At 39.5% G+C, this 26,234-nt stretch overlaps 1 protein-coding gene across 4 annotated transcripts in view; it reads right to left on the bottom strand.

Annotated features, from left to right (window-relative positions):
- The window catches only part of spata20 (spermatogenesis associated 20), a 49,646-nt gene that overhangs the window by 2,214 nt on the left and 21,198 nt on the right, over positions 1-26,234 (bottom strand). For 2 of the 4 annotated variants that reach the window (XM_040135738.1, XM_040135741.1), the window contains exons 14-15: positions 23,265-23,464; positions 20,888-20,968 (exon numbers count right to left, since the gene is read on the bottom strand). In XM_040135738.1, coding sequence (XP_039991672.1) covers positions 20,888-20,968; positions 23,265-23,464 — 281 coding nt within the window. Of the gene's footprint in view, positions 1-11,239; positions 11,415-19,266; positions 19,610-20,887; positions 20,969-23,264; positions 23,465-26,234 lie in introns of those variants that run through there. The other 2 variants (XM_040135739.1, XM_040135740.1) reach the window with 2 other exon arrangements.

Raw genomic sequence — 26,234 nt, 5'->3', positions numbered from 1 at the left:
AACAGAGTGTGTGGATGGATATGTGGTTCATTGGTTCCTGCCTGCAGCACAAGTGGTTCCCAAATAGACCCTAAATTCCACTGCTACAACTCCAGTTTTGCCTTGTCACACCCAAGAAATAAATAAATCGTTTAACTATATGAATATATTGACAAGCATGTGAATGTATCTCAGTGTGACAAGAAAAGAGGTTAGTAAGAGATGGCCTGTCTTTACATCTCTGTGTTGTGTGCGTGTCTGTGTTTGTGTTTGTGTGGGTGCTCTTGGACAGGCAGCAGAGCGAAGTTAAAGAGGGCTGCCGTGTCCATCCCTAAGGCGGCTTCCTGTCAAATGTGTCATTTCCTTCTGGCCCCGCACCACCTCTGATTCACAATGGAGCAAGAAATGACTAAGTAAAAAATGAGCACCGACAGAGTGATAAAGAAGGGGGAGGAGGATGAGAAAGAAAGACAGAATGAGGAGAGAGGTCCAGCGATACATGTCATCCCAGGTGAGGCTCCGCCAGAGAGGGCTTGACATGTATGTCAAAGTGTATTAGACTGAAGGTCAATATGAATGCATTAACGGGTACACAAATACTGAAGACTGTAGGATTGCCTGATGCAGGACACATTCATAACATCAATAGACCTTGCAGGATAAACACTTTTCAAGCTACAGTATATGCCAGCTTCTGTAGTGAATTGTCAGATAGGTCAGACACTGGATCAATCAAAAACTCTGCATTTTGTCCATGTGTCATGAGTTTAACTACCGCCTGGGTTATGGCCATCTTTGTATGTATCACTGAGCACTGAGGGCAGGTCCGTCATCGTGGGCCTTTGCACAAACAACAAAGCAACAAATAGAATTAAACAAAGACTGGTGTAATTTCTGTAGTATCTGAAAGCTGGCATTAATATCTGATCAGATTTATAATCTTGTTTACCTCTTATTTGATCAGGTAATTGCTGATTTACATCAACTTTTTAGACAAGGTTGTTGTATGGTTGATAGGTCTTTCTTTTCCAAAACATTTTTTCACTGTCTTAGCTTGCAAGATTTACTGAGCAAGTGAAGACAGTGTGCAAGTATGTCTTCTTCCTCATACGTTTCTTCTCCACCTATGCACCTGTCACAAAGATCATTCAGGTGTCCTAGAGATTTTTTTGTTGACCTTTAGTTGACATTGTTTTGTCAACTCCTGTTCTCAAACTAAAAAATTAATTGTCAAGCCCAACGTTTAAGTCAACATAGATGAGATGTCATAGAGGTTGTTCAGAATCATGGAAAGTTGGAACATGTGCATTTTCATGGCAACCGAGCAAACTAAATCTACTGATGATGACCATGTAATAAGGATGAAAGCCCCAAAACAAGCCAGTAAGTGGATCTTGATTCAAGATTGTTTTGGTCTCTCTAAGGTCAGGTGTTCACTGACATTAAATTTTAATTCGTCATTCTTAGCCACACTAGCAGGAGGATGAAACGCTGCAGACATGCCATTAGTCTGTTTATAATTTTCATTTATCTAAGTAAGGTATTGAAACAATATAATTTTGGTACCGGTACCAAAAATCAGGTATCATATCAGAACTAGTATCAAAAAATGTCAAATGATAGTGGGTATGTGGGTATACCCGAGGCCCTAAGACGTGTTAATTTTATCTGATCATGTGACTTTTTAGTTAACAGGTTGGTCCGCATAATCTGTAGCCCACTCCATCCGGTACGACTGTGCCCAACCAATTCCTAACAAGCCATGTATCCATGTACAGGTGGCTACTGGGGAATCTTAGGTACTCCTAAATCTGCATGACAACCCTGTCCATTAATGCAGAAGCTCCTCCTCTGTCCCCTTTAGGACTGTCAGCCAAGCCTTCGCCCAGGCCATCGTGTGGAACTGTGTGCATCCTCTCCACCTGTCTCAATGAGCCTCATGTTCTCATTTGACGGCCGTCTCATTGCAGCCTGAGTGCTCCACTCAGCCATTTAGATGCTCATTTGTGCCGGTAGCCATCTGCACTTCTAATGCCAAGAACCATGGACGCCCGTCTTCTGCCATTGAAGACTGTCTCCACAGGGATGAGGTATTTCTGATTCTATTAATAAATGCGCTGCGTGGTAAATAAAAAAATCTTCCTTTGGGGATGATGAAGTGATATTGTTCTGTCTTATCTTGTTCTCTACAGTGATTCTCAATACTGGAACACCTGTATTACTGAAACACAGAAAACTATGGATTCACACAGGGACATGTAGACGCTGTGGACGTGTGTGTGTGTGTTTGTATACAGATACAGATACACACACACACACACACACACACACACACACACACACACACACACACACACACACACACACACACACACACACAGGGGAAGACTGGTAGTAAGAGTGGGATGGGATGTGGTCATAATGGTGTGATCGTTGCTATGGAGACAGGAGGAGGATTTCCCTGCCAAGCTGAACCTTTTCCTGTCTTGACTCTTCTTTTTGCTTGTCATCTTGATGCCATCCCTACCTGGTTCCACACCACATCCAGCCACACACCCTCAACTTAAAGGTCACCCTGTAGTTTGTCTGTATCACAACAACACTATCTACACAATCTCCTGGGGTCTGGAGTGGACGAGTGTGTTTGTGTGTGTGTTTGTGTGTACATGTGTGTGTGTGTGTTTGTGTGTTTGTGTGTGTGTGTGTGTGTGTGTGTGTGTGTGTGTGTGTGTTTGTGTGTGAGTGATGGAGAAAGAGAGCAGCAGAGAGAGATAGGGAGACAGATTATATGTGAATGTATATACAAGCCTAGTGAATCTGAATGCAAAATGTGTGGTCTTGGATTCTGTACACTGCAAAACGTGCATGTATGTATGTGTGTGTGTGTGTGTAGCAGATAGCACACTTAGATACACATGTGAGCACAGTCCTACTCCCACAGGGGTTAATCCCTTCATAAACTGGGCAACCCTCAAACAAACACACACACACACTCATCAACACACACACACACACATACATACACACACACAGCTTCTACCCGTTAAATGTCCCTACACCGACAGCTCCCTCCTACTCTCCCTCTCGCACTCTGCCAAACCAGTCAGGCTCAGACACTTTAAAAGAACACGATGTACCTGTGCTGACAGTAACACACAAACACACACATCCTCAAGAACCATTTTAATGTTTTCTCTCCCCTTGGTTTCTAACCCAGCTAGTACGAACACAACTCAAAGGCTGTCCTCTGTCCATACCTGAGGAAGAGTGATGACGGCGGCTGTGAATAGCGCCATGTGCAGCCAAGCATGAGGTGATTTACTTCCTCCATCCCTCTCCCTCTGTTGTGGTGTGTCAAACACACACACACACACACACACACACACACACACACACACACACACACACACACACACACACACACACACACACACACACACACACGAAGGGACCTGCTCAGTCATCATAACAACCTGGCATCTGGATCGCTGCCTCAGGACAGAAACAGACACACACATTTACACTTGGTAACTAAAAAGGCCTAGAGAGCTGCAGGGCCACATGTGCCGCACACATTATCAGACATCCGCTGACACCAGCTTCACCCTCAGTTGCATTTACTCATCTGAATTTTCACCAGGAGAGGGGGGGGGGGGTTAGAGTGCCAGAGAGAAAATTAGGCAGAATAAAGACAGATTTATGTGGGAACATCAACAACATTTTAGTGTTAAGCCAATCAGACTGAAACTGCCCTTTTATTTAAAAATCAGAAACTGTCATACGCACCTGGTATTTATTATTAATCTGATAATTTATCCAGCGGGGCTGAGAGGGCAAATCAATTTCTCCACACCACCCTGCATGATCCCATGAAAGACCATGAATTGGAGCACCACAGAGCCCTTTTCGACCATCCAGCCCCAAAAGTCAATTTTGACAAAAGGAGCCTGAAAGCCTGAAAGAGATCCAGGAGGTGGTGAAAGCAGCCAGAGCCAGCTCAGCCCCTGGACTGAGCAGGGTACCTTACAAGGTTTACAAGCACTGTCCACAGCTACTTCAACTCCTCTAGAAGCTCCTACGAGCAATGTGGCGCAGCGGTGTAGTTGCCAAGCAGTGGAAATATGCTGAAGGGGTGTGGATTCCCAAGGAAGAGTTTTCCACAGGCATTGAGCAGTTTAGATCACTCTCACTGCTTAGTGACAAAGCCAAGATCTTCTTGAGCATCTTGTCCTGGCAACTGTCAGACTTTCTGCTAAAAAACAAATACATCGACACCTCAGTGCAAAAGGGGGGGGACTCCAGGGATGCCGGTCTGCCTTGAACATACTGGGGCAGTCACCCAGCTAATAAGAGAGGCACGTGAGGGGAAAGGAGATCTGGTTTTGCTGCACTAAACTGGCACCATGTTCCCAGTAAGATCAAGGACCTCATCTTTTTACTATTACGATAACAACTACAGATTGAGAATCACTTCAGGGATAGTAACATCAAGTTGGCACCGACTAGAAAAGGGCATCATCACTGGGTGCTGGGTGAATGAAGTAGAGAACTGTCAACCCTCTACTGTACAGCCTACTTGATATGACATCAATTTCAAGCTAGTTCATCCACGGTGTTGCCAGACCACAATGAGCTAAAGAGAAAATGATGGGACAGTGTTGCCAGGTTAGTGGAGGATGACCGCCACAGCTGTTCCTTCTCTGCAACTCAGGAGGTTCTTGAGTGTCCCTCTCCCAGAGCAGAAAGGGCAAGAAGGTGCATCAGTCTTGCCCCAAAGCTGGAGGTTCGCTGCGCTGGGTAAGATGTTGTAAACAGCTTAGATAAGGAATTTTATGCACTGGGGCTCTGCTCGCCAGATGTCATCCAAGTGAGCCTCCATTCCATTACACTCTCCCATCTCATCCAACCCCCTGCTGCCTCATGCCAGCCATTTTACTTCCTCTTATTTCATCCATCGCAGCCCTCAATTCTTCTTGGACAAACAGTTGCCTCTCTTTGCCCTGGACCTTGTTGTATCGAAGTGTTGGAAAGCTGCCCAGGCCTACCCCTCCCATCGCTACTGCCTCCACCACTGCCATTGCTACTGCCTCCACCACTGCCTTGTGCTTCAGCCTTGCTTCTGCAGTCTCAAGCTCGCTGGCGGCACTCCATCTCCTGCCTGTGCGGATTTCAATGCCAGCTACTGAGACTCTGGGATCCTAGGTGTCTCTGTACTGCAATGCCTCTCTGGTCTGGGACACTTTGAACTCCTCTGTGACGCTGTTAAAAGGAAGCTAGAAGATGTTATTCTTCCCGTACAGAGCTGCGCTACTTTAGGCTGTGTGGTAAACCCAGCCACTAGCGAAGGTATCTGCTGATTGTCCTGCTGATGGACAAATTAATATTGTATGGTGGTATATATAATATTGCCCTACTGTGCTTCAAATACTAAATGCAGAAGTAATGACAATCAAGGAGATGAAAATAAAACAGTATTTAGAATAAGGTTTATCCCATCAGCCTAGCCAAACCTTTGCACGTACAGCACTTCATGCACACAAACAATAAATAAATCAATAGCAACAAATCAATTTTCAATTGTAAATTCAATTATTGTTGTCTGTCTAATTATCCCCAACTTCATTTCTATTGTCATGCACACTGAGAACACTTTGCTGTGTTTTGTATGCTACCGTTTTGCCTTTTGTCTACCCCTGTCTTGTATTTAGTCTTCCACTGAAAGACAAAAAAACCACAAAGCCAAGTCGCTGTTCTTGTCAAATGGGTCAAGATTTGAAATTTGTTCTCTACAAGATTTGATGTCAAAAATTCTGCTTATATACAATTAATATCAATTAAATGAATACGGACCACACACATTTGTATCTTGTGTGTCTTCCAACCTGAGTTAGAGTGAGAGGGCAAGTTTGTTCTAACAGTGTGCTCTGTCCTTTTTTCATGCTGGGCATCAGTTTTCAGTCTCTACAGGACCCTCTCCACTAAATCACCAGCGTCTGTAGTGAGATGTTAGAATGCCTTGGTGTCTGAGCAGAATTAACAGCCCTTCTCCTCCATCACGCCCTGACGCCTATGGCATACTTCATCAGCTTATGTTGCGTTTAAGATGAAAGGGAATTCTCATTTGGTTAAGTCATTAAAGTCATGTCAAGCTAAAAATGTTAAAGTTCCCCTCCAGACACGTTTCAAAGTATTTAAAAAAAAATCTGCTATGATTAATAATTAGTTTAACCTGGTTTTCCCACATACAAAGTTAAAAAAAAAAAAAAAAAAAAACTGAAAAAGGGCTGGAAGCACCTTACTTCCTCATTGAGAAATTCTGGATCTATGAATATTCAAATATGGAAATGCCACAGGCCTTATTCCCTGCTCACTGCTGCTTACGCTAGGTTGACCAGTGAAAGAGCAGTGCGCTTCATGCGCACTGCTCTTTCATTGGTCGCATGGCTAGCATTAGAGGAAACATCTGAGACATTCAACCATACATGTCTGAGCCTCAGTCAGACCTAGACTTAGATAAAGACTCTGTTGTGTACCAAAATCGGCAACTAGCAGACGTTTCTGAATGGTAAGTATAGTTATCATCTTTTATTTGTATTTGTTGTTTGTTAGTTTGTTAGCTTGTGGCAGTGGCTTACACAGCGTTAGTGGTTGTGCCAATGCAAACTCTCGCTCTCTGTATTAACCTCTACGATGGAGGTTTCAGGTTTCTTTTGCCCCACCTCGCCTGCTGATGGGATTGATTACTTAGGTATGTAACGTATGAGACCCAAGATGGATTGACTGGCGTTAAATGCTTATTTTGCTCGTGATATGTCTTGTATCATATAAATAACACCATTTAGACATGTTATCAAGGTTAAAAAATTGATTTTGATTGGAGTGGGTCTTTAAGGAGATCAAATTTGACAGTGAGTGAGTGTTACAAGAACTAAGCTGGATGTATTGAAATATCCCAGATGGAAAAGATTTTAAGTCAATATCATGTCAACAGGTACAGTGCTATAGTGGCCCTTAGGTGTTACAACAGAATAATGTGTCCGTGGGTATTTTCATTAAAAAAAATCTTCCGATTCACCTCCTACAAAGGACACTGATATTTCAGGAGACCAAGTTAAACCCAAATCATTTAACAGGCGTTTTGATTTTTGCTGTTCATTCAAAAGGCTTCTTCAGTTCTAAGTACAGTGGGGAATAGTACTAGTATTTATCCTTGTGAGGAGACCACAACCACCAGTAGTCAAACCTTAGTTGACATTGCTGGCCGATTTTTGCTTCACAGATTACATTTACACAAATAATATACTTAAATACAATTTTGAGGTCCTTGTACTTGATTTTTATGCTACTTTACACTTCTACTCACCTGCATTTTACAGGGATATATTGTACTTTTTACTCAACCACATTTATTTACCAGCTATACTTACTAGTTACTTTGATTTTAAATGCAAAACATAAATATATTCAGCTTATAAAATAAGATGCATTATTTTAGATCAAAGGCTCACATACTCAAACAGGTATTTCCATTTCTCAGGTTGATGTAATGTAAAGCTATGCTGGGATTTCCCTAAGGTCATTCACTAATAAAAATGAAAAAGTTTTAAACTGTCTTGTAACAAAACTAACAGGAGAGCCCTGAAAAATAATTTTTTATATTGCTGCTCAAGATAACTTGTGTGGGGACCTCCATAATATAACATCTGGAAGAGGCCATTTTGCATAGTTAATACTTTTACTGTTGGATTTCAAATGCAGGACTTTTATTTTTAAATGGTGTATTGTTACATTATGGTATTGCTATTTTTTCCATAATTAAAAGGTTTTGAGTTCTTCCTCCACCATCCCTAGTAAATAAAAAGAAATTACAGAAGAGAGACACCAAAGATATATTGTTTACTGTACATATTTTCATCATATTTTCAAAAATAAAACATGGCAAAAAAGTTAAAAAATTAACATTAAAAAATTGCATAAAACCATAGACCTTGGCTCCTGTTTCAGGTGGTCATAGTTATATAGTCAGGGTCACTGTGCTGAAAGGCAGATAAACAGTTATGACTCCTCAGAATCCCTAGTGGTCGTCTGTATGTGAGAGATTAAAGATGGACTCCATTGAGAGGTAATCTTGAGAGGTAATTTAATTAGTTCCAGTCACACAGCAGATAAGAATCGCAAAAAAGATCACAAACTCAGCTTTCTTTCTAACTAATCACAGGAAACTGTAAAGTTAGGCAGGTGTAGAGAAACTGAGTCTCATGTCATGAGTGAAAGAATTTGCGGCGCAAGGGCTGTTACATCACACTGTGGAGGAAGTAATCTGTGCACTGGCCCATATCTCATTTTATGCCACAGTAATGTATATGTACACAGACATATACTGTCTTTTAATGACAGTGCAACGTGATCTACTAAGTAGATTATGCTTCATTTACAGTGGGAGGAAATAAGTGAAACGGTGAGAAGAAGAGAAAAAGAATTTTTTTATGTTTTGAAAAACAACATTTATTTATGTCCTACTTTCAGGACATGTTAGGAAATCATCTAACATACATACAATCACTAAGAGTAGGGCCTGATGATTAAAGATGATAATTTGTTCATTTTCTCACCAATATTCTAACTGAGATTTAAGCAGAAATTATTTATTTAAATTCACCGTATTGTTGGTCTACATAGAATTAAAAATAATAAATTTGTATCGGGCATTATCAAAAACCTGTCTTGTTTCTACATGAAAAAATTCATATAGGATAAGTTGTTGATTAGTTCCACTCAGGGTTTTTCTTGAATCAACTTCAACTTCCAAAAAAACAACAAGATTTTTATTCAAGAAAAAAAATAACAATTTAGCCCATGTTTAATAAGATACTATAACGGGGGTAAAGCTGACATCACTTAGTAGTAAAAAAAATAAATAAATAAAAACCTTAAATATACCAATGGCAGCTCCGCACTGTAGTTGCTTAAGCTGATGTTAACATTAGCTTCACATACTGACAATACAGACTTCTTCCCAGCTCTGAATCTTACAGGTCTGTATACGCAGCTTTTAGGTTAATAAACTTAAAACAATTATATTAAGTGCTTGAAAGTTTAACTGATTCCGACAACTTTTCATTGTCTGCCAGCTACAGGTCATTTACACTCATCACCTAACAGCTGCTAGCGTCCAGTCTGAAAATAACATGGCAAAATCAGTTTTATAATTTAATTAGGGAGAGACTCACTGCTCTGGTTATCTTTTTCAACAGCAAAAAGACACCAACATTCAGTGGGGCATATTATCCAGACAATAGCCAATAATTCATTTTTTAAGTTTAGCCAAGTAACTGAATTAATATTAATTAGCTAATTAAATTTGCCATGAACAGTTGTCATTATTGCCAGCAGAATCTCCAGTTACCGAATAATAACCTGCTTTAGCTTGTTAATAATGTGATTATAAAAATGTTAGTTATTGCCTAATTAATACTGTAGCTTCTCTTGTTAGAAGGTTGAATTCTTTTAAGTCACAAATTTGAGTTAATAAGGATTAATTGGTGGGCCCTAACTAACCACAACACATAATTATGTTGTATGACCCTAAGAAGTTTCCACACCCTGGGAGATGCAGACAATTGAAAGCCTGCAGGGGGTACCATAATTGACGTCTCTTGGTTTCAACTGAAGGACTGGCTCAACTCTGGTATAATACATCAAATGGTAACATTTATGTTTAATATTGTACATGTTCCCTTACAAATAAAATTAATTTTTAAAAAATCTCCCTAAACCTGAAGAAAGTATTGATATTTTTGAATGTTCACAATATTTGGAAAAAATCTTATTTTGAAAATATTGTTTTTAATTGAATTTCATTGAAATTAAATTGAAAAGGTCCTGGCACTTTGACTGGAATTGTCCAAAGGGGTATACCAAAATGGGTATTAAAAAAGAGAATACGCTGTATTGTTCTACCTTTGCAGCCAGAAAATCAATATAACCTAAAGTTGAAATTTTGTTTTACTCATTATTTTATTCTTAAATTACAAATTTTTAGGGAATTTTTGTTGTACACCGATCATCCACAACCCCAGTTACCAGTTATAAATTTGTAGCTGAATGGCACATACATACAGTCTCTATATATATCTATATCTCTATATCTATATATCTATATCTATATAAAAACCGGTAACTTTTTTTAATGTTTCGCCTGATCGGCGCAAGTTTAATTCTAAATCAAATACAAATAAATGATCAGTTGATCAGCACTTTTATAAATGCCTGAATCTTTTCAGGTGAGTTATGTCAACATTCTCAATGGTAGAATGAAGGGGGAGTTCCTGATAAAAGTTTTTCCCACAAATGGCAGATGAGGGATCAAGTGAGGGAGATGGAGAGGATGAGCTTTATGCAGTAGGCCACATTTAGAGCAGTAACCACAGGAGCAGCATCAGCAGAGCCACTTCTGCCTTTAATGATGAGGCAGATGATGAAGCTCATTAACATAGAATATGTAAGTAAATGTGAGAATATAAAACACATGGGGCATATATACTGAACAAAATGCAGACTGAGAATAAACCATACGAAAAAAAAAGGTTAGGCTTTACTCATTGAATTGCATGTATAGTATCTTTATGTATTTCAGAAAAAAATGTCTATGCAGGATATTATTCATGGACACTCCTCCAGTATGGGAAAATGTGTAAATGCAAATTGAGTCTTGGCATTGTCAACGAACAAAATGCTCAGAGCTACTTTTCTTGCCTTTAACTGCCAATGAGATATTGGATGACTTTAGAGTGTTTCCACTATGTATGGCCAAACAAACTGTTTAGTGTTAGTAGTTTTTAAAATGCTTTTTAAAAGTTTAGAACAAAGATTGAAACCAGTCTTATGTTTATGCTTATTCATTATGTTTTCACAATAAAAAGTTGCTACAAATACTGCTTAATTTCACTCACTTTTCCAAATCTATATTCTGAATAGTAAACATATCCTGGGTGATACAAACTGTAAAATGTCATATTTTGAAAATGCATCACACAACATGTACCAAAATAAGTGATTACCTTACCTTATCTTGTAGACCAAGGAAAACGTACTGCTGTGTTAACCCACACTACATCCCTAAATATCAGCCATATTCAGACATTCACAGGCTATAAAGATAAAGAGAGACCAACTGAGTGAGGCAAACGTGGGCATCTGCAACAGTGTGTGTGTAAATGCATGTGCACACACGGGAGTCTTATCTGTTCAGCGTGGGTTTTATTTACCAAGTTGAGATGTGGATAAGTGTGGAGTGTCAAGCACGACTGCAGCAGAAGTACAGACAAGATATAACCAGGGGGAGAGGATTATGTCTCAAACAACACCACTAAAGCTGTCCACTCTCTGCTGGATCCTGAGCGTACACGCACCTCCCCCAGATCCTTGTGGATGTACTGGCACATGGTGGAATTAGTTGATAGAATGATGGAGAAAAAATACATTCAGCCTTTGATGAGCCAACAGAGGGATTGTGATGGAGAAAAGAAGGGAGCACTGGGGTAAAAAAAGCAGCAGATTGGAGTGAGGGAGGTCAGAGATCACAGAGGACGACTGTGAGACTGCCCAGCTGTAATCCTCCTCTGAACTGTGTTGTTACCAGTGCAAATTAGTCTCTTAAAAGGCTCTCTATCTCCACCCATCTCCGTCCTTCCCTCCCCCTGACATCTCTGTTATCCTGATAACTCTTCCCTGTGTCTCTGAGGTCTTGTTTGGGATTCCCAGGTGTTTCGATCTACAAAAGCTTTCAAGATGGACCCTCACTCCTCTTAAAGACTGTGGTCCTGTCTTCATTGTCCTCTCCTATCTATCATCTGTTCCACCTTGTCCTGCTATCCTCCTCCTATGCAGAAGAGACAGGGACGCAGGAATAAATGGCAAACTTTTCTACTTAGTTATCTGCCTCCAGGAATTTCTTAAATCCTACAAAATCCCTGTAATACCTTTAGCACTTCCTGCATCTTTCATTAACACCAGCATCCCGTGGTCCTCCTTAACACTTGCCACAGATACCTTCCCTTTTTCCTATCATGTGCACTCAATATCTTTCCCTAAATGCACTCCAGAGAGCGCCAGCAAAACAAAGTGTGACTGTCAAACAAAGTCTTGCTTGGATAGTTTTTTGTAGCAGAAACAAAGTTGAGACTGATTAATAAGCAGCACTGGCAAGAGGTATTCAAGTTAACAACAATGGGAATTCAAAATGGGAATTAAGAGTCCTTGTAAAACTATCCAACTCATAAAAGACTACACACGTAAATCTTGCACTGTCATGAATTCATACTTTGAACCACTGTCAATGCTACTGCTAAGATGCTTTGTTGCTTTATTACCAGGACAACCTTGAGAACACAGAAAAATATCCTCTGTTAATGTAAATCATCATGTTTAATTCTGGATGGTTTCCATTCTGCGTAAATGTGTTCCAAGGGGAAAACCAGAGAGAAACCTTGGGGATTTTGAGAATATAATGTTATTTTTCAGGACTGGAATGATTTTATGGTTGTTAATTCAAATTGAAAAAAATCTATCAAGATCTACCACCCTGCACCCCAACAGCTGCTTATTTATAATGCAGATATCATTAACAAAAACAGGATTTTAACTTTAGGTTTAATCCCGGCTCAGGAAAAAATTTCTCAATAAAGCTGTCCCATTGTGCCCTGTCTGTCTGTTAAATGTTCTAGATACTATATTTATGTACATATTGGAGGTAATCTGTTGCTGCACAGTACTTTCTATGCTAATCTCCACAGGTAAGGCAAATCCAAGTCTCAGTCTTGACAAACCTTTACCTTCCAACACAAAATCTGTCTAGCCAAGATTATGGCACTGACATGGATGCTCCTAGACAATGTAAAATACTGTAGTGCAAAAAAAATAACTTAAAAAAAAATAAAATAAAAAAACACGGTGGAAGACAGTAAGGAGTGAGCTTATAGGAGCACTTGTCACTAAATAAATAAGTAAATCCTGTGGTAATCTAAAAATTATTAAATTCACACCCATGAGAAAGAGCTAATGCAACCAATGAAGTCTGATGGAGACCCCACTAGATACAGTTATTTTTATTAGGTGAAACAAGGATAATTCAAAAAGTTACTGAAAAGTTGATTTTTAGGAGCAGCAACAATTTTATCATTCAAAGCAAAAATACCTAAAATCCACTGGTACCAACTTTGAAAATGTAAATAGTCACTTGTTTTTTAATTCCACTATGAACTTTTTGGGTATTGGACTGTTGTTTGGGCAAAATATAAATATGTCATTTTGTGCTCGGGTAAAATGACATTTGTCTCTAATTTCTTGCATTTCCAAATGATTCATTAATTAATCAAGAAAATAATTGGGAGATTAATGGATAATGAAAATGTTGCAATACAGCCAGCCATAGTTAAAACAAGCAAGGCCTTACCCATAAATAACAAGTGTCCAGCACAAAAATACAACCATGATGCGAAATTAATTCACTGTTCATCAGGTCTTGCTCTATGCACCATTTTGAAAAGTAAAATTAATTATAATAAAGTCATACAGGAAAGCCTGAACTGCAGCCATCTTCACTTTTCTTGCTTGTTTTTATAGCCTTACAACACACCATCCTTTGGACTGGAGGGACTGATTTGGTCATGACCTTTATTCTGTCTTTCAGAGTTAATCAGCCTTAAAAGTGTTTAGTTAGTCCAGTATAACCTGCAGGAGTTTCTGAAGGCTGATGTAACACGTTCTGCTGCCACAGAGGAAATAAATTCATGAGGAGTGAAAACAAGTTCTCAGCATTCTCCTGACGTCTTTACTGCAGAAATAAACCAGGCAGAAAATCCGTCAAACAGTCACTGATTTCATCTATCACAGATGATGAGCTCAAAAAGACTGAAGTCTGAAAAGTGTTAACTGTCAAAGAAAATATTTATGGGAGAAAAATGAGAGTGAGAGCGGAATCGTCTCGATGCACACACTCAGTCAGCTGACGAGCGGCCACTGGGAAAGTGAGCTGTCTACAGATGTTTAACCGAACAGAAATTTCGGTAAGCAGCCAAACGCTGTTACATTATCAGATGGCTATAGGAGAAGGAGAATATTGCATTTCAAATCCATTCATGATAAGTTTGTTTTACCAGTGTTATTTTGTATGGCGCACAGTGCAATCACTCACAAAAATGTGAAGGATTACTTCGGGACAAAGCGCTCACTTCATCAGTAAGCATATTTGTTTTGCTTTTCTTCATGCTAACGTCTGAGTGAACTTTGAAAAACAAAAAACCTTTGTTGTGTTTTTATAAATATTGACTGGATAATGGTCCAAAATGATGTGAAAATGCAAATTTCAAATTTTCACAATGCACAATGCCCAAACGCCCTGCGCAAACATTTCCCCACCCCAAACCACCACACCAACTAAAACCTCCAGAAACCTAGGTAAAACCCTGATTAAGGATGGCTCCATTCTAAAAGTACTATGACTGAGGAAGCTCAATGGAATTCAGTCTGCGTCACTTTTATTATTTACACCTGTGCATTTCTTAGTATCACATGTCCTCTTTAAAAAAGGCCTAATGTCCTAATTCGGTGGCCAAAGTAAAAAGAGTCCTACACTGTTCATCCAATATGGATTTAAAGACCTTTAAGACTAAAAGGTAGCACTGTAACCTTGTAGTAAGGGTTTCATTTCAAATCTAGGGTGTCCAGTATAACGCCAAGACTGAAAACCATATCACTGTCCTAATACTTTGTGACTGCATTCAGGCAGTTTTTCACCACTTCTAAGAACGGACTTACTGGTTTAGTCCAGACTACTGTTTTTACTGTTACTCTCTGCCATCTCTCATTGGAATTCGATGTGTCATGTTAACTAGAGCCGTCAATTGTCATTCATCATGTGGCAATAATTTAAAAAATGTAGACAGGGGAGTTTTCCATACAAATATACCCCTGAAACAGTAACTTATTGTTGTTCAGCAACATTTACAACTGCAAAGATATCCAGAGATATAGTGATAAATTGTACCACAGTGTTTCCTGCTACCTGGCTGTTCCCACACCCTTAACTGTTTCCCTACTATGATACCTTTCATACATCATTTCACAGTTCCATATGAGGGAGACAGAGAGCAGAAAATAATGGCATAGAAAGACTCCAGTGCCAGAAAGAACAGAAACACACACTCAGGGCAGTTCCGGTACAGTGAGTGTGAGAAGAGGAGGGAAATAACTGCCAGAAAGACTGCTTCCTTAGTAGTGTCGCAAGTCCCACCCTCTTAAAATTTCAGAGCTTCCACAATCAACAAACCTCAACCCAGCTATAATTGAGCTATATTTCTGTGTAATAGAAAACGTAACCACAATTTATTGCAGCAATTACAATAAAGAATGATGTTTCAGTATGACTGTTAGGGCCATAATTGATTCCAACAAGCAAAAAGTGCAGCAGAAGCTCTGAGTGCTGGGGCGAATTGAGAAGCAGTCTTGTGGTGAATTACAACAGTAAATAAATTAAGTGAAGTGAAGATCTCAGAATGTGTGTGTGTGTGTGTGTGTGTGTGTGTGTGTGTGTGTGTGTGTGTGTGTGTGTGTGAGAGAGTTGGGCTCTGAACAACTCATTCAGCACAATTAGACAACACCGACCTCGACCAGGAAAACAGGCGAGGAGTAAGTGGATTTAAATTAGACTTGTTCTCTGCTCATAGCTACCTAATGTATCGTGGAGTACAATCCCCTCACTCACTCTTCCTTCTACCACCTTCATTATCTCATTTAACATCCTCCCATCTCTTCCCACACTTAGTAGTTACATAATTCACCTTCTTGACTCCATGTACACTTTCTCCTATATCTTTTTCATACTGATTCCCTTTCTCCACCAGTATAATTGGTTTTATTCCAATTAATATTATCCCTTTTTTTTCTGCTGCTCTCGGTATCTGGTAGTACTTTTTTTGATTACTACCAGGAATGAACCGCAAGGTATACTGGATAACTAAATTAATCTTTTACTGTATTAAATGTTAAACAAAGGGTTAAGCGTGCCAACTGCATTTAAAGCTTTTAGAGGGTGACGTCTTTTTTAGTCTTTTCAATACCAAAAATACAAAATAAAACCGTAAGAAGCGGATTAAACAGTGTATTTGTCTTAACTTAAGATGCATTTATTTAGCCATTAGCATGTCCGGCTAACCTACTAACCAAGTGTTACTTCAAAGGCCAGAGAACAACTTGATCATTAGCTAACAAGGCTACATTAGTTTGGGGGAATTAAGGTTATGTTTAAAAAAAAAAAAAAAAAAAGCCCCATTCACTGTGTGGAAGCAGGTCCTGGATGATATTAACATTTAAGCATAATGTTAGCAGCTCATTCCTGGTTGTTATCGGGTTTATTTCAGCACTTCTTATCCGAGAGACTTTACGTTTGCCAGACGCATGGGGTAGTCCTAAAAGGTTTTTCTTTCATTACATTAAAAGCTTTAACCTGGCTTTTAGCACAATATCATGCACGTAGCCATTAAGTGCAGATTCAACCACCCTTTTACAAAGAAACTCATTTTATAACGAGTCAGCAGGAAAGGTCAATCATTTCAAAAATTAATAAGCCTGCCGTGGTAAATAGTTACTGTTGTTGTAAACTGCATATGTATTGTGCAAGACCAGAAGGCTTGACAAGTGTAGCAACAGGGCATAAGAAAAGGTCAATTAGTCAATTATCAAAATTGATGCAGACTAAACTTCCTAGCAATCAACTAATCAATTAATCAAATAACTGTTTCTGCACCCTTTATTTTTTCACTGTCTCCTTTCTTACCTCATCAGTAATGTCTGTGTGTGTTCATAGTATATATTGTACACGTGACATCTTGTGTGTGCGTATGTGGTGTGATTTGCATATGCATATGTGGATATGTACCAGAACATATTTATGTGTTAGACCTGATGGTATTTCGGTATATGCTTATGGACATACTTTATCACAAAGTTGACTGCCTGTTAGTCTGTTTGTGATAGTGTGTGTCTAACTGCTGCTGAAGACAGCAATGTTATTCCTATGGCAGGGTCATATCTCATCCCTGACAATGAGTGTGTGCGTGCGTGTGTGCGTGTGCGTGTGTGTGTGTGTTTAGCATTGTGCTGGATTATCACATCTCAGCCTGGCAAAGATAGCTGCTACTGCCACTAATGGCTGGCTGTTCTCACAACATCTGGGGACAAACACACACGCACACACACAAACTCCCTCCTCTGTCTCTTTTACCACTTCCCCATCTCTCCCACCATTTCACTCTGAGGCTCAGTGAAGGCTCATTATGAGAAAATCTGGATCTTCTGTTTCATCCTTCACTGCGTGAGTCCTTTAAAATTCCATTCCTCTTGTGTCCTCAGCTCCGACATTACTGCACTCATTAGCAGACACAGGCCAACACCCTCAATCAGGCCGAGGCCTTATTAGTTTGAATTTAATGCATAAAATAGCTATCTGGATTATGTTACTTAGACTAAAGCAGACTTACACAAATGGAAGGGAATATTTGCCTGTACAAGGTACCTGCAGGTTACAAATGCTAAAAAACGTAAGACCCCTACCCCTACTAGAATTCTGCTCATAAGTTTATGGATCCTGAAAAGATGTGTATCATCTTTAAAGAAAACGTGAGTGATCAGGCACAACACATTTAAATTCAATGGAGTTCCAATTAAACTATTAGGCATCACAGAATAGCCCAATCATTAAACAAAAGTTTGCTTACCCATAGTTCTTAATACTGTGTATTGCCCCCTTTAGCATCAATGATGGCTTGCAGTTTTTTGTGATAGTTGTAAATGAGGCCCTTTATTTTCTCAGGTGGTACACCTAACCACTCTTGACAAAAAAGCCTGCAGATCCCATAAATTCACGCTTCAGATCTCCCCAAAGTGGTGCAGTGATACTGTGGCCACGAGACTGTGATGGCCACTCCAGAACCTTCCATTTTTTCTGCTGTAGCCACTGAAGGGTCGACTTGGCTTGTGGTTTGGATTATTGTCATGCTAGAAAGTTATAGTGCCTCCCATGTGCAGCTTCTGGGCTGATGAATGCAAACTGTACCCCAGTATTTTCTGATAACATGCTGCATTCATCTTGCCATCAATTTTGACTAAATTCCCTGTTCCACTGTAGCTCACACACACCCCCATAAGATCAGAGATCCACCTTCATGCTTCACAGTACGGACGGTGCACTTTTCTTCATAGGCCTTGTTGATGCCTCTCCTAACGTAATGTTTGTGGTTGTGACTTTAAAATTCAATTTTGGTCTAATCACTCCAAAAGGTTTTGTTCCAGAGGTTCTGGTTCTCCTATTGTAAGAAGGCTGTTTTGTGGCGTTGGCGCAGAAATGGCTTTTTCTGGCAACTCGACCATGTAGCCCCTTTTTGTACATCTTGAAACAACCAAACAACCGTTTTTGCAGAGAAGCCTGGATTTCAGCTGAAATAGCTTATAGATTTTTCTTTGCATCCCAACAAATTTTCCTGGCATTTGTGGCTGAAATCTTTGTTGGTCTACCTGACCATGGCTTGGTATCAACATAACCCATACTTTTCGACTTGTTTATCCTTTTTCTGATTTACAAACTTAAACTACCTTTTCTTGCAGTTCCTTTGACAGTTCTTTTGCTTACTCCATGGCTCAGTATCCAGCAAAGTCAGAGCAGCCCTGGGATGAAATGTGCAGGGGTCTATTAAGAGCTAAGAATCTCATTGACTGTTTATACAAAGACATCAAGCCAAACATTCAAAGGTATATAAACTTTTGATGATGGCCATTTGGGTGATTTCAGTTATCATAAAGATTTAAAAAGGACATACACAATTTTGTGATGATAAATGGCTTCGGCTTACCACTATCGATATATAAAAGAAAAGTTTTCTGCATGATAAGTCATATTTCACAAGTTCTGCAAGAAGTATGTAAATTTATGAGCACAACTGTAGTTCTGATATTTTTAACACTCATATACTAACACAAGCCCCCCAATCAGGGGTGGGGGGTTGTATTTGGGATTACAATCAAATCCCATGTGATTTGATTTTAATAATCCATTAATTCATCAATCCAGATAATCCTGATGTTACTGCACTACCTGATACTGCAAAACTCATCTATATTTCAATAGGGCTCCATTGACAGTATGTGTATGAATGTATGAATGAGAAAAAGAGAGAAGGGGAGAGAGATGCATTGTGTCACTGGACAATCATTGCTTTAATTTACTGATCTAATTTCGGCTATGGGCTGGTCGAATACAGAACTCAGTGAGCAGTCTCACACAATGAGAATAACGAAGCTCCAGTTTACTCTGGACCAAAATCTCATTCTCATATCTCACTTCATGTACAATAACGTCCATAAAAGACATCAACACCAAATCTCCATCATCAGTGGACATGATTCGCTTCTTTGCTGCTTCTGTTTATACAGTAATTCACTACAATAACATGGATTTATTTTTGCCCAAACAATTTTGACTCCTATTGATTTAACAAGGGTTAGTTCCACTGACATTAAGACCCCTTTTCTTCAGGAGACTCTTGGATAAGAGGCAAAATTGCAATCTGCAGACCAACTAAACAAAGAATAAAGTTACAATGCGGTCAAAATCACATTACATAGGGTCCAATGTAAGGCAATCAATAAAGTCAAACTGTATTCACGACAGGTTAAAGTGAAATGCGTTAGTATAGGTTTGAAACAGACTAGGTCCATTAGAATCAAACAATCTTATAACATTAAAAAATTTAACTTAATGAATTGAATGAATTTATAATCTGCACAATATTTCAAAATGTAAGATAAATTATGAAATCTAATTAAAGATAATATACATTAAAGGAATACTTCAACATTTCAGGAAATGCACTTATTTCTTTTAACATAACATTTTGCTTTCTTCGAGGTAGATTATAAGACTGCTACACTCTCATATGTGTTTGGTAAATAATGTAGCTACAGCCAGCAGACAAAAAGACTGGAAATAGCTGTAAACAGTTAGCCTGGCTCTGTCTAAAGGTTAAAAAAAACCCCAGCTATTAGCCCCCCTAAAGCTTTCTAATTAACACTAATATGCTGTGTAAAAATGAAGTGTAAAAACAAGTTTTATTTTATGTGTATTTTAAATTTCATGTGCAGGACTATTTCTTGACTGGAAGTTGTACTCCCAGTCTTTATGCTAAGATAGAGTTCCAGCAGGCAGTTAGCCTATTTCTTTAAACTAAAAGATCTTGTTGCTGAAATGCAGAGAATTCTTTTAACCTTACAGTTGAACCTTCTGAGAAAAGTAGCCATAAGAAAATTAATGTTGGCCATCCATACAGAATTTAAGTCTGACTCAGACTGACAGCTGTCCAATTCATAAACAGCGTGTTTCAGGGCTGGCAGGAAGACTCACACACACACATATACAAACACACACTAAGAATCTCTGCAACTGTAGAGCCACTAGGCATTTAGATGTTAGAAAAGGGCTTTAAGATCAACTTGTACCTAAAAAAGAGATAGCTGGGACGTTAATACACTGAGAGGAGAGGAGAGGAGAGGAGCTCAGGCTGACCTTTTAAGAGCCACACTTGAACCAACCAACACCCCAGGCTATGTTCCAGGTCAGTCCCACTTTGTATCTGTGTGTGCATGTTTGTGGGTGCACATGTTTTGGTTGCTGTGAATCTGCTGCTACTATAAAACGGTACAGATGTTGGAGTAAATCACTGCATGTCTATGTGCTGTAAGTTCAACTTTTCTTTTCAGGGTTGCTTTAGGGACCAATGACATGTTTTTTCCTGATAACAAATTTGTCAAGATGATGCATCACTCTTTCACACAAACCCACAGGATCTCAAATACTTACCTTATGTGGTAGGAAGATGGAGTTGACTGTTGCTAGAAGGCTTGTGGTGTCTGGGGCATCCCTCTGGCCACAGATCACGATCTTAAAAAAAAAAAAAAAAATAGGGAATAAGGGAATAAGAAAGAGGAGTGCGAGATAACAAGATGAAAGAACATGAATAGAGTGAAATAAGAGGGGAAAGGTGACACATAAAAAGAGGGGAGAGGGGGTGGAAGTGATACAGGTCAGTGCTGTATTTGTAGCGTTAACAAGAGAGGCAGGTGTTCTCACTGGGACAGCCTCACCTTGCCGAACCCCTGAGTTCATTACCCTCATCCCATCGCCAAGACTCATCCTCCACAGGTCATATATGACAGACAGAGGGCTAACTATCCCCTTCCTCCCTCTTTTCTTACTCCTGTTATTTCCTTCTTTGTTCCTTTGTACAAAACATGCTTTCAAGCTAAAAGTTTTGTGACCAAGAAACTTCAGGGTAACTGCTGTGCTTTGCTAGTATGCTGGGTTCAGTGGTTTCAGGCTAACTGAGGGTGTTAATATTTCAAAACCGATTATATAACTGAGGCTGAAAAGCTCAAATAGCCCATTAAATACATGACGCCTGTTAAAAAACAGGGAAAACGTTTTTTGAGAGTCAGTGTGTCCAGGGATTAAGTGTGCATATATGTAGAGAGCTGAGATAGAGCCAGTGTCCTCGAATGACCTATAACAGTTCAACTGAGGTAGAAGAATATGTTTTAACATATTAGCCTCTTGTTTAAGGAGAGACCTTTGCAAGCAGAGGTTCATCCAAACATGGTTTATACCACGGTGCTTTGACCCTCCAAACACAAGTTATAGTTGGATAAATTGAGATTTATTAATTGAGATGCAGCAGCTATAATAGACAAAGCATACATTATAAATGATAGAAAGTGAAAGGAGAGGTTATTAAGGGGTTAGAAAACAGGCAATTTTACCTTTGAGACACACTCCTTGATATTGTGGTATGTGACCAAATGTTTTTTTTAAAGCTTTTATGATGCTTAGTCCTAATAAGAAGTATTCATGAGTGATGAGTGCTGACTTCCTGACTCAAATTTTGTTGAACAGCAATTATGATTAGGAGTGTACAATGAAAATACTGGAACAATGCAAGACAAACAACAAAAACAAAGATTTGCATAACATAGAAAACAGTGCAACTCTTACATGAAATACCAAAATCTGTAAAAAAAAAAAAAAAAAAAAAAAAAAAAAAAAAAATCACACTGTTCACAAGTTAGCTGAAAGTTGTTGCGCCACCATCTTGCTGATTTCTCTTCTCAGGAGTAAAAGATATTTCAAACCTCTGGCATATTAGATCTGCTATGAATCCTAGAGAAGTATAAGAAGCATGAATCTCAAAATATGAGTAAATATATCTTATAAATCTCAAGAGTGAGGATTTGCGGTTTTTTCCTGTCTGTCATATTTATGTAGTAAATTCTACAACTTTGTTTTTTAATTTTTAGATTTATTGGATAGACAAAATATTCAATTTGTAGGCATCACTTTAGGCTCTAGTTAAGTTGAACTGGTATCTGTCACCATTCTGACACATTATAGCTTGAAGGAATTATCTGGATATATTTCATTTGTCATCAATTCTGAAAAATGTTGTAGTTGCAGCAATTATGTGAACCAGAGAAGATTATTAAAACATTTATTTAATGAAAATATGTAATGTTCTTATGTTCTTACTACTTAAAAGGAACACAGTCCTCTGTAGCACTGGGAGCCTGTTTTAGAAGTCTAGTTTACTTGCACAGATTTTCACTTCAATGCATAATGGCACTGAATGAGCCCTGCCAATATGGGAATGTACACAGACTCTTGCTCAGTTTTTGTTTAGCTGCTGAGTATTGTTTGGTTCTCTTCTTGTTGGTAAATGTAATGTCTATTGTTCTCACACAATTTGTCAGGGAAGCAGAAACACTTTTTTCAGTAGGCAGACATGAGAATGAGTTTAGGCTAACAGCCAGGTAAACATACCCACTCCCCAAGCTAAGCTGGCCTTTAGGGCTCACCATAGAAAGCCAGCGCTTAATAATAATGGTTACTCTGTACCAGTCAAACAAATATGGACAACTGGTTCAAATGTTTTTGTTTGATCCCTGGATTTACACAGATCAAAAGTACAATAGTAGATCCTCTTTCAGCTACAAATATAGACATTCAATTCATATTGGTACATACAATCGAGTATAGGCTCTGTGACCACAAGATCTTTGATTACTCTGAGTATAGTTGTAATGGTCAACACAGCCCTCAAGGAGACTACATGTCTACATAATTGGCAGAACTTGCGTATAGAGAACGCATAAATTTATGTGTGCTTGTATGTGAATTTTAAAATAACCTGTTTAAGCGTGTAGTGCTGAGCCATAAGACTCCGGACCATTTCAGGCAGGGCTATGGGAACCCTGGTCAGACGGTCAGAGAATGCCGTCAGCAGTTGTTGGGACCTCTGAAGCCACTCCTGCCTTCCAGTGTAGTGGGACAGACGCAGGAGATTGGACGCCGACACAGAGTTAGCACTGGGCTCAGCTCCATCCTGATCTGAGAGACACAAAGACACACAATATTTTCATTAGGCCTCAACAGTTATAGTCTTAGATATCTGCAGAGTAAGATGGGAGTTCCTGTACAGAGCTTTGCGAGTTTGCAAAATTGGACCCATGCAGGACTCTGCCTCTGACATACACTGATGAGCCATAACAGCTCCGACCCGCCAAGGCATGGACTCTACAAGACCTCTGAAGGTGACCCATGGTATCTGGCACCAAGTAATTTTCATGGTGGACTTGGTCAGTCTTGTTTCTCCAGCACAACCCCTTTACCGTATCACCAGTTCGTGGTTTGTCCTTCCTCAGACCAATGTCTGTACTCGCCACAGCTTACTGGCAGCACCCTACAAGCCTTGCCATTTTGGAGGTGCTCCGACCCAGTAATTTGAAAGTGCGCAGTAAGTGCTAGTTAGACACGTTAGGGTGTTAGAAGTGTTAGGAGAGAAGGTGGCCTAGAAAAATATAAGTCTTCAAGAGATTCTTTAAGGTAGCAATGGATGTCCCTTCTCTGATAACAATTGGTAGCTCATTTCAACATCGGGGAACCACAAATGACAACAGTCTGGACTGTGATATCCTTGTGTGCAGGGATAGCAATGTCACTCCACTGCAATGAACAGTGGAGTGACGTGCCCTTTTAGGCTCATTAAAACCCAGATGTGCTGCCGCATTTTGGACCACTCGAAAGGGTTTCAATGTGCGTGAAGAAAGGCCCGCTAGAAAACATTGCAGTGATCGAGGCGGAAGATAACCATGACTTGTACCTTGAATTCGTTGCATACTGAGTCAGGTAAGGCCTGATTTTTCTTATGTTGTATACTGCAAAGCAGCACGATCTGAAGACAGAGGCAACATGGTCAGAGATGGATGGCTGGTCATCAAACATGACATCCAGGTTTCTCGCAACCTTGGTTGGGGTACGAGATGAAGAAACAATTTGATGTTGATATTGTGATGGAGAGATTGATTGGCCGGGATGACTAAGAGTTCAGTCTTAGAAAGGTTTAGTCGAAGGTGGCATTCCTTCATCCATGTGGATATGACTAAAAGACAGGCCAAGGTCCGCGCTGAGACTGTGGGGTCATCTGGTGGGAATGACAGGTATAGTTGGGTGTCATCTGTGTAGCAGTGGTATGAGAAGCCATGCGAGTGGATAACTGACCCAAGGAGGTGGCGTCTATTACAAAGAGAAGGGGCTCCTGCACCAAGCCTTGGGGGACCCCCTGTGGGGACGGGATGGGTTAAGGACATAAGTCCTTGCCATAACACATTGAAGGACCCCCCAGTGAGATAGGATACAAACCGAGAAAGCGCTTTGCCTGAAATGCCCATATCAGAGACTAAAGGTAGGATACAGTGGTCGGGCATGTCAAAGGCTGCTGATAGGTCCAGGAGAAAAGGACCAAGGACTGAGCTGCAGCTCTGGTAAAGACCGACTTATATGGATCTAGGAGGGCATTCTTTGAGAAAAAATCTGATATAATAATTGTTAATAATTTACATTACACATCCAGCAGATACACATCACATTCTCTTCTTTATTTCCTCTTTCTTCACCTGATAATATTCACTCTCCAACGAGATGTGTTTTAGTCTCCATGAACCAGTATCTAGATGTATGCTAGCTGTACCAGTATGTTCACCCGATAGTCACTATTTTTTTTTTCTGTCTGCCAATATGGTGATGGACAGGCAGTGTACATTGAGTTTATTTGAGCCAGTTTTCTGAAAACAGCTGCTTATGGCTGCTGTAAACAACCATACAACCAAAACTATGAGCAAAAAGATGCTAAAAAGCTCCATAGAGCTGGGGGTAACTGCAGAGTTGGGAAATCATGGTGACGGATCCATTGTCAAAGTAGAAAATATATTGATTGGTGGGACTTGAACAGTCTGCACCTAAACTGCTGTGTATAGTCTATCAGATAAAAAAAAACATATTAACTCAACTAAATGTACAGTATATTCATGGACTTCCTTCTACAATCCTTTTCAGTCTTGTACCAATGTGGAACACACTGTGCAAAGCACAGCAAATCATACTGCACAATCATGTTCCACTTCATATCAGTGAGATGCTGGACAGGGATTTTTTTTATTTATTTACATACTGTAGAGGCAAAACATTTCAAAAAGCAACAGTCTACATAACGAAGGATTGTAGTGATATAAACAATGATAAACAATAAAATAAAATGATGGCACAGAGTCAAAAGGAAGATGTATGTGCTAAATAGGATAGGTGCACAACAGATATTTTGTCTCTACTCTTTCATGAGACACAATTAATAAATCTTGTAACAAATTTGATGCCTCTGGTCCAAGTCATTAAACTTTCTGTTATAATTTATCAAACTAAAAGCAAACATAGCACTCATAAGTCAAGATATGCACTCTATGCCCTCCCATCATCTCTCCCAGTACACAACCATCACAGAGTCACAACATGTTGTGTGATGTGAAGGGACTAACAGATTACCTCATGATTTAGCCCTGTTAAGTGATTGGCCCTTATCTCTTATCAGTGTCCAGTGAGAGCCTGGAGGTGATCTTCTCATGACCTAAGGCCTCACTACATGTCTGCTCCATGACATTACTCTGATGCCTGTCTCTGACTGTGTCAGAGACGTGTGTGTGTGTGTGTGTAGGAGAGAGAGAAAGACACAAGCCACTTTTAACTCAAACTACAATTTTAGATCAAAAACTAAAAAAAAAAAAAAAAAAAGATAACCTCCCCCCAGCCACATACACACAAACTGTAC

Source organism: Xiphias gladius, chromosome 9 (genome assembly GCF_016859285.1).
Source record: "Xiphias gladius isolate SHS-SW01 ecotype Sanya breed wild chromosome 9, ASM1685928v1, whole genome shotgun sequence".
In the NCBI taxonomy this organism is placed as follows: Eukaryota; Metazoa; Chordata; class Actinopteri; order Istiophoriformes; family Xiphiidae; genus Xiphias; species Xiphias gladius.
Note: the sequence above shows the minus strand (reverse complement) of the source record. Positions and strands in the feature narration are given on the sequence as shown.